Below are 8,800 nucleotides of genomic sequence, written 5' to 3' on the forward strand. Positions count from 1 at the left end.
GAAGCTCAACAACTTCACGAGGAATGAGGTATGACATTTAGTTCCACGTCCTAACCAAAATGTTGTAGGTACCAAGTGGGTATTCTGCCACAAACAAGATGAGCATGGTGTGGTGACTAGGAGCAAAGCCCGACTTGTTGCCAAAGGATATTCATAAGTCGAAGGTTTAAATTTTGATGAAACCTATGCACCTGTAGCTAGGCTTGAGTCAATTCGTATATTACTTGCCTATGCTACTTACCATAACTTTAAGTTATATCAAATGGACGTGAAGAGTGCCTTCCTCAATGGCCCTATCAAGGAAGAGGTATATGTTGAGCAACCTCCCGGCTTTGAAGATAGTGAGTATCCTTCACATGTGTATAAGCTCTCAAAGGCGCTTTATGGGCTCAAGCAAGCCCCAAGGGCATGGTATGAATGCCTGAGAGACTTTCTTATCACTAATGGCTTCAAGGTTGGTAAAGCTGACCCTACTCTCTTTACTAAAACAATTGCTAAAGACTTGTTCATATGCCAAATTTATGTTGACGATATTATATTTGGGCCTATTAACAAGTCATCTTGTGAAGAATTTAGTAGGATTATGATACAAAAATTCGAGATGTCTATGATGAGGAGTTGAAGTATTTCCTTGGATTTTAAATCAAGCAACTTCAAGAGGGTACCTTCATCTGCCAAACTAAGTACATTCAAGACATACTCAAGAAGTTTGGGATGAAGAATGCCAAACCCACCAAGACTCCCATGGGAACCAATGGGCATCTCGACCTCGACACGGGAGGTAAATCCATAGATCAAAAGGTATACTGGTCAATGATAGGTTCTTTACTCTATTTATGTGCTTCACGACCGGACATTATACTTTCTATATGCATGTGTGCAAGGTTCCAGGCAAATCCTAAGGAAATTCACCTTAAGGCCATGAAAAGAATCATGAGATATTTAGTTTACACTCCTAAGTTTGGGCTATGGTACCCCAAGGGATCTACCTTTGATCTAATTGGGTATTCCGATGCCGATTATGCCGGATGTAAAATTGACAGGAAGAGCACGTCAGAGACTTGTCAGATTCTAGGAAGATCCCTGGTGCCTTGGGCTTCAAAGAAACAAAAGTCAGTAGCTCTATCCACCCCCGAAGCCGAGTATATTGCTGCAGGACACTGTTGTGCACAATTACTTTAGATGAGGCAAACCCTCATGGACTATGGCTACAAGTTGAGCAAAGTCCCTCTCCTATATGATAATGAGAGTGCAATCCGCATGGCGGATAATTCCATTGAACACAACCACACTAAGCACATAGACATCCGATATCACTTTTTGAGAGATCACCAACAAAAGGGGATATCGAAATTGCTTATGTTAGCACCTACAACCAATTAGCCGATATCTTTACCAAGCCCCTGGATGAAAAGACTTTTAGCAAGCTTAGAAATGAGCTAAATATCTTAGATTCTCGGAACTTTGATTGAAATTTTGCACACATAGCTCATTTATATACCTTTGATCATGTCTCTTTCAATTGGTACAAATGCATATTTCTTGTGCCAAGGCTAAGACTAATGTGCTTCCAAGTGTATTTTCTATCCTTAGCCTTAGATTGAAAGGGAAATGAAGTATTCAGCAAAGGCAAGGCTTCCACTACGACTCTGTCGGTATCATTTATCCTTTGCCCTCCTCATAAACTTTCATTCATATTATTTTACAAAAATGGGAGCGAATCATAAGGCCTCTCAAGTTTTTTCGTTTTTGGCGCTTAATGCCAAAGTGGGAGAAATTAATAGGCCCAAAGCAAAAGGACCACCACCACCCTGTTTTCAAAAAATTATTTCACAAAGGGGGAGAAAATTTTCAAAACTGCAAAAACCCTCTTGACAGCTAAGGGGAGAACTTCTTTAGGGGGAGCTTTTATTTAGCCAAATTAAAAGCATTTGAAACAGGGGAGAATTTTCAAAATCTCGAAAATGCTTTTAGAAATCATATTTTATACCATTGGCTATTTGCAAAAGAATTTGAAAAGACTTTTTTTCAAAAGATTTATAAAAACAACCTATATGGTGCAAATGTGGTCCAAAATGTCAAACTAGAAGAAAGCGACCATGTATACTTTGAAATACTTTCAATTGGTTTAACTCGAAGCAACTTATGCACATCTGTCAAATTGCAAACTAGTTACATTTCTACACTTTATATTTGTTTTGGTTTGTGTTGGCATCAATCACCAAAAAGGGGATATTGAAAGGGAAATGACCTCAACGTTTCCTATAATTGATTTTGGTGTTTGACGTCCATCATAAACCATATGGACTAACTAGTTTGCCTAGTTGATGTTTATCTCAGGTGCATAAAGTTCAACATAAACCAACAAAGAAAGTGAGTTGGGGAACTCTACAAAGTTTGGAGCAAATACATTAAATGGTGCAGCCAGTGGCGCACCGAACACTGTCCGGTGCCCAGGCCGAGGCACCTCGCGAACTGGCCGCTCTCGGATTTTCTCAGAGCCACTCCACTAAAAATCACTGGACTATCCAGTGTACCATCTGATTGTCCGGTGAGCCAACGGAGCAACGATCAACTTCGCCAACGGTCGACTGTGCTGACGAAGGAACAATGAACAGTGCAAAAGTCAGAACTGCAAAGTCAGAACGCATCGGACTGTCCGGTGCCGCAAGAGGACAAAGGACTTCAACGATCAACAACTCCAAACCCCAACGGTTGGCTGACGTGGCATGCAATCGGACAGTGAACAGTGTCATGTTTGGTACACCACCGGACTGTCTGGTATGCCCGTCAACAACAAAGTCAGCCAACGGCTAGGAAGTGGTTGGAGGCTATAAATACCCCCAACCACCTACATTCAAGTCATCCAAGTCTCTCACACTTCTCATTCAATACAAGGGCAAAGAATACACTCCAAAGACACAATCAAAGCATTCAATCCCCTCCAAACTCCAAAATCAAATCAAGTGCTTAGTGACTTGAGAGAGGATGTTTCATGTTTCTTTTGTTGCTTTTGTTGCTTGAATTGCTTTCTTCTTCTCACTCTAATTATTCTAAGTGCTTTGTAAAACTAGCAAGAGACACAGAATTGTGTGGTGATCCTTGCGATGTCTTAGTGACCCGTGTGATTAATAAGAAGCACTCAACCGGTCTAAGTGACCGATTGAGAGAGAGAAATGGTTGAAATAGATCCGGCCTTTATGGCCTCCTCAACGGGGACTAGGTTCTTTGGAACCGAACCTCGGGAAACAAATCATCGTGTTCATTTGTGTTGATCTTCACTCGATTTGTTTCTCCTCTCTTCCTTGTCTAAAGTTCTCTTGCTAATATTGTTTTGAATTGAGTCCCAAAGTTATCCGTATTAATTGAGCAACTTATAGCAAGAGAAACTATCTTTCGCACTCCAAATTATTTCTGACACTAACCCCGGTTATATAGTGTGTTTACAGTTTATAATTTTTAGGTTTTGATTATTCACCCTGTTTAGGCGACTTTCGGTACTAGTACTATTTATATAGTAGAGTTTAAATTAAATATAAGAACGGAGACATAAGGCATGTTTGGTTCGTTACCTCAATTGCCACATTTTGCCTAACTTTTCTGTCTAAGGTTAGTTATTCAATTTGGACGACTAACCTTAGGCAAAGTGTGACACATTTAGGGCGTGTTTGGATCACCGCCGCTGGCACCACGCCGCGCCACACTTTGCGCGCCGCAGTTATGGAGCCATTGGCAATTTTGCCATTATCATTTGTGGGCTTCGCCAGTATGCCATCGGACCCACAAATCATAGACACAGACGGTCCCACCAGTCATAGACACGGGATGGCATAATAACAGACAGCCAAATTTGAGAGTGGCAAAACAGCAAATTTCTCGCAGTTATGGCGGCCGAATCGGCCGCCGTATCTTAGGCGGGGTGTGGCGCTGGACGCCAGCGTCCAAACAGGCCCTTAGCCACAAACAAACATGCCCGTGTAGAATCACTGTAGCAATAAAGAAGCGTCTAGAGCGCTCGTCCGGTCTGAACTGTGGTCTCTGTACTTCCGTTCACTTCTTCAGCGGCGGCGTGACAACGAGAGCAAGAAAGTATCAAAACCCGAGAGCAATGGAGGCGGTGGGGAAGAGCGTGTGCGTGACCGGCGCGGGCGGCTTCATCGCGTCGTGGCTGGTGAAGCTCCTCCTCTGCCGGGGCCAATACAAGGTCCGCGGCACCGTGCGCGACCCTGGTAAGGCTCGCAGACCTCCCACTCATAGATCCATCGCGCCCCTGGTTTCTTGGCTGTGCGGCGGCGATTGTTGTGTACACTGTGCGTAGATAGAAATAGACTTTTTCTTGCAATGATTAGGTGCGGATAGATAGACGTGGAATGTGGAACCGCATTTGTCTTGGAAGTCGAAAGAAGCTCCAGATTCTTGTATAAAAAAGGGTACTACGGTCCCTTCCCTTGTGGGAATAAATATATTGTCCTGAGCAGTCCTTAAGCTGCAAGGTCTAACCTAAGTACTTAATGTTATAAGATAATTGATACATGAGTAACTTGGTGTCATATTAAAATGCTAGTAGGAACCGTTCATACGGTAGTTATGGAGAAATAACTGACGAAGAAAAAGAATAACTTCCGTTTGGTGAAAATATTGTATAACATAATGCACATAGTTTCATACCTGAAAATGAGATACAGACCGAGAGTTCTGAATTCAGAAAATTTCTAGAGTAATATACATGGTTTATATCAAGTAAACACCAGGGATAGCTACACTTCTTTGCATTGAAAAAAAGTTAAACATTCAAAATGAAAGGTGAACAAACAGAGAAAAAAATAAAGGAAAATAACACTCGTAGCTGGCTCAAGAAAATTCATGGCCTGATAAAACAAAAACTGAATGAGTATTCTTTTTCTGTTAGAACTTCATTGCATATATGATGAGATATATCTTGTTTTTGCTTTAGGTGCTAGCAAGAATGCTCATCTCAAGGTGCTGGAAGGAGCTGGGGAAAGGTTGCAGCTTGTCAAGGCTGATTTGTTGGACTACAGCAGTGTTGCTTCAGCAATTGCCGGCTGTGAGGGTGTCTTCCATGTAGCTAGCCCTGTCCCTTCCGGTCGGTCCTCCAACCCTGAGGTGAATTTGTCAAGAACATCTATTTCATATTTAGTTTCCTGAAATTTTGTGGTCAAATCAGGAAATATAGATGGTTGAATGTAGTTATTTCATAGACTGCAATTGATTGCTGATGCTATTGCTGGCAAGGCTTTTGATTCTAGACATGTGGAGTTTTCTTAAGGATATAGTTTCATAGACTTCTTTGTGGTTTCATCTCCATAAGATTTGGCTGGTTTTTTACGTTGGTTTGCCGGACCTAACACAACCCTCCTCCTTTACCGGGCTTGGGACCGGCTATGTTGAAACGACTCAAGGAAGTCTTCCAATCAACATAGGCGGAGTTCCTGATCAACATAGGCAGAGACCTGAAGGAGTGGAATATTGACAAAGAGCTCGCCGCAGATAGGAAGGGGTGGAAGTGTGCAATTCACGTGCCAGAACCCTGATTGATAGTTTCGCTTTTCCTCCTTAATCGTTTGACCTTTTCTTGTGTCCATTTTAGATCTTGCTGGTCCTTGTGGGTTTTATCTCTTTTATGTGTTTCCCCGTTTCGTTGTTTTCGGTTCTCCTTTGCCTTTGTTTCCCTTTTCTGTTCTTTGGGGGTTGAGCTCTGAGGTTTTCATACGGGGTTTCATCTCTAGCCTACCCCAACGTGCTTGGGACAAAAAAGGCTTTGTTGTTGTTGTTGTATAGTTTCATAGACTTCAAATTTACAAGAATTCTCTCAAATTATCAATTAGCTCTTGCAAGACATGCTATCTAGAAACAGGCGTGGTATGTGGTGTATTATTTTGAACATTTCTTCATCATACTGTGTTTAACTATGATTCAATTAGTTCCAACAGACAATGATCTCTTACTTCTGCTCTGAATGGCATCTTTGTGGTTTATGTATCTGGTTCTATGCCGATGGCACCTGTCATGTATTATTTGTTTTTGTTTGTCCAGTGTTACTATTATGTAATCACATTAAAAGTTTGGTAAATTTATTAATGAACACTTCATATGATAGCTATCCCTTTTGTGCCTTTCACCAAATATTTCTGATTTACAGGTGGAGGTCATAGGTCCTGCTGTAACAGGTACAACCAATGTGTTAAAGGCTTGCTATGAGGCAAAAGTTGGGCGAGTTGTGGTGGTGTCTTCATGTGCAGCTGTCTATGCTAATCCTAATTATCCCAAGGGTAAGGTCTTTGATGAAGACTGCTGGTCAGATGAAGCTTACTGCAGGAAGAACGAGGTGATACAGTTTTCCTTTAATAAAGCAATGATATTCCTTGTGTAAATATATAGTCATAGCATAGAAAAAAGTAAAGAATCTTCTTGTCCTATCACGTTGACTTCTTGCATGGCAATTTAACCTTTCCTGATTTATCTTTATCCAAATTGGAGGCTGAACTGATTAGCACAGCTTTATATCCAGGATTCAGTCTCAGGTTACTGTTAACCACCATACTCTATATGGTTTTGAACCCCTTATTTGCATATGCTTAAACCTACTATTTATGCAATACATAGTTATTTTTCTCATTGCACGTCTAAAAGGGAAGCAATTGCTAACAGTTGGTTTGCTGTAACATATCATATCCTTGTCTAACCATGGAACTGTAACAACTGTTGCTGACTTGGTGTTTTGTGTTTGTTCATCATAAAATTCCTGGTATAGCTTTCCTAAATAAGCATTTTATTATCCTGCAGGATTGGTATTTTGTTTCCAAGACACTGGCGGAACGAGAGGCTTTTGCTTATGCAGCAAAAACAGGGCTGGATGTTGTAACTATTTGCCCGTCATTAGTATTTGGACCCTTGATGCAGCCTACAGTAAATTCGAGCAGCAAAATCATCCTTAAATATTTCACAGGTAGGGTAACCATATGTTATCTTAGTTTTCTACCGGTTTGCATTCAGTTATTTAATTAAAATGGTAATCTCGTCAATAGTGTTTCTCTATGCTTGTTCCTGATCATTCATAAAGGTCATTGATCAGTTGCTACAAATACATCATCTACTTAAGAACAAGCTTTCGGTTAACCTACTTAGGGCCTGTTTGTTTGGAATTATAATCTGCCCAGATTATATAATCTAACTTATTTTGAACTAACACTTAGTTCAAAATAAGTTAGATTCTATAATCTGGACAGATTACAGTCCCAAACAAACACCCTCCTAGTGTAGCCGTTTAGTTATTTTTTAAAGTACATGCATTTCTTCCGCAGGAGATCGCGAGACTGTTGAAAACATACTCAGAAATATGGTGGATGTTCGTGATGTTGCTGATGCTCTTCTTCTGGCTTACGAAAAGCCAGAAGCGTCTGGACGATACATCTGCAGTTCACATGCAATAAAAGTTGCTGATATGATAAACATACTGAAGACCTTGTATCCATCTTACCCTTATCCCAAAAAGTAAGCCGCGCCCTCTGAAATAGTCTTGTTGTCTCGTTCCTCTCTTAACATAAACAATTAATTTTATAGTGACGGAGTCCTTACAAGAGAAGGATTAAAAAATGCAGCTGATTTAACAAACAATAAAATTTCTACTGTTTGTTAGTGTCATTATACTGTCTGAATTCATTGTGTAACTGCACCTTTTTTTAGGTAATAATAACTAGGTAAGTAGAGGTGGCTTTCTGAATCAAGAAAGCCTTTTGATATGATTGGATTTTAGCTCTGGAGGCATTGATGAACCGCTGCATTTTTGTTCGTATTATTCTAACATAGTTTTGCAGCTGGAACTTACCCTTCCGTATTCTCCATGTTTTGTAGTTTCGTGGAAGATGATGACAACTCTGTATACAGCTCTGAGAAACTGCAGAAGCTGGGGTGGAGCTTCAAGCCTATAGAGGAATCCCTCCGTGACACTGTTGAATCCTACAAAGCATTTGGCATCCTGAATTGAACATCCAGCTAGGACTGTTCCATCTGCTGTTTTTGCCTCCGAACTCTTTCTGAATAATGTATGTAGGCAGTGAAACAGCATTGCCAGCAGGTTAATCCTGGCATCATGCTGGAGCAGCACTGTAGTTCTATCTTTTTCTTTTTTTTTTCCATCCCCAATACTATCTAGTGGTTCAGGACCAAATAAGTAGGCCCAGTGCTGACTGGTTTATGGCTTGTGGCCTATTGTCGCTGCTAAAACTAGAAGCGTTCGTACTATCTTGCACTCATGGCCGGCCCTGAGAATTTGGAGGCCCTGGACGGGACAAAAATAGGGGCCCATTGACAATAAACATAACAAGATTATACACAATTGCAACTATAATACTGACAAAATTATAACACGGAGATCATTTAAAAGTTTCTTCTAACATTCCTAGATGCAAAGTCAGTGATGATAGAGTCAGTATCAATACCATCCAACAGGTGCTTCTCAATGCAAAAGGTTGCCAAAGACCAAACCATTTAATATTTCTTAGTACATTAGTGACCTCAAATAGTTATTCAATAGCTTCAACTTAGAAAAGTTTTTTTTAGCTTATGCGGCAGTCAAGGCGTAGTCAATAGGATTCAAAGAAGCAATAAAAACATTAGGATGATGTCCTTAAAGTCAAATCGAATTTGATACAATCAGAAACACAAGAACATTCTATTAGGATTTAGGGACTAGTTTGGAGTTCCATTCTTTACAACTGAAGCGCGACGATAGGCCTAGGGTGGGCGGCGATCGGTTTGCTTATCCGAGTGTTTGGGGAGC

General features: G+C 40.7%; 1 protein-coding gene across 1 annotated transcript; it reads left to right on the plus strand.

Moving 5' to 3' along the window:
• Positions 1-4,098: 4,098 nt before the first annotated feature.
• On the plus strand, positions 4,099-8,261 carry LOC100192966 (NAD(P)-binding Rossmann-fold superfamily protein). Its single transcript, NM_001138142.1, has 6 exons — positions 4,099-4,229; positions 4,955-5,124; positions 6,161-6,346; positions 6,805-6,967; positions 7,323-7,512; positions 7,873-8,261. The coding sequence occupies exons 1-6, from the start codon at positions 4,109-4,111 to the stop codon at positions 8,003-8,005; spliced, it is 963 nt and encodes a 320-aa protein (NP_001131614.1). The 5' UTR covers positions 4,099-4,108; the 3' UTR covers positions 8,006-8,261.
• The last annotated feature ends 539 nt before the right edge of the window (positions 8,262-8,800 follow it).

Source organism: Zea mays, chromosome 9, assembly GCF_902167145.1.
Source record: "Zea mays cultivar B73 chromosome 9, Zm-B73-REFERENCE-NAM-5.0, whole genome shotgun sequence".
Classification (NCBI taxonomy): Eukaryota; Viridiplantae; Streptophyta; class Magnoliopsida; order Poales; family Poaceae; genus Zea; species Zea mays.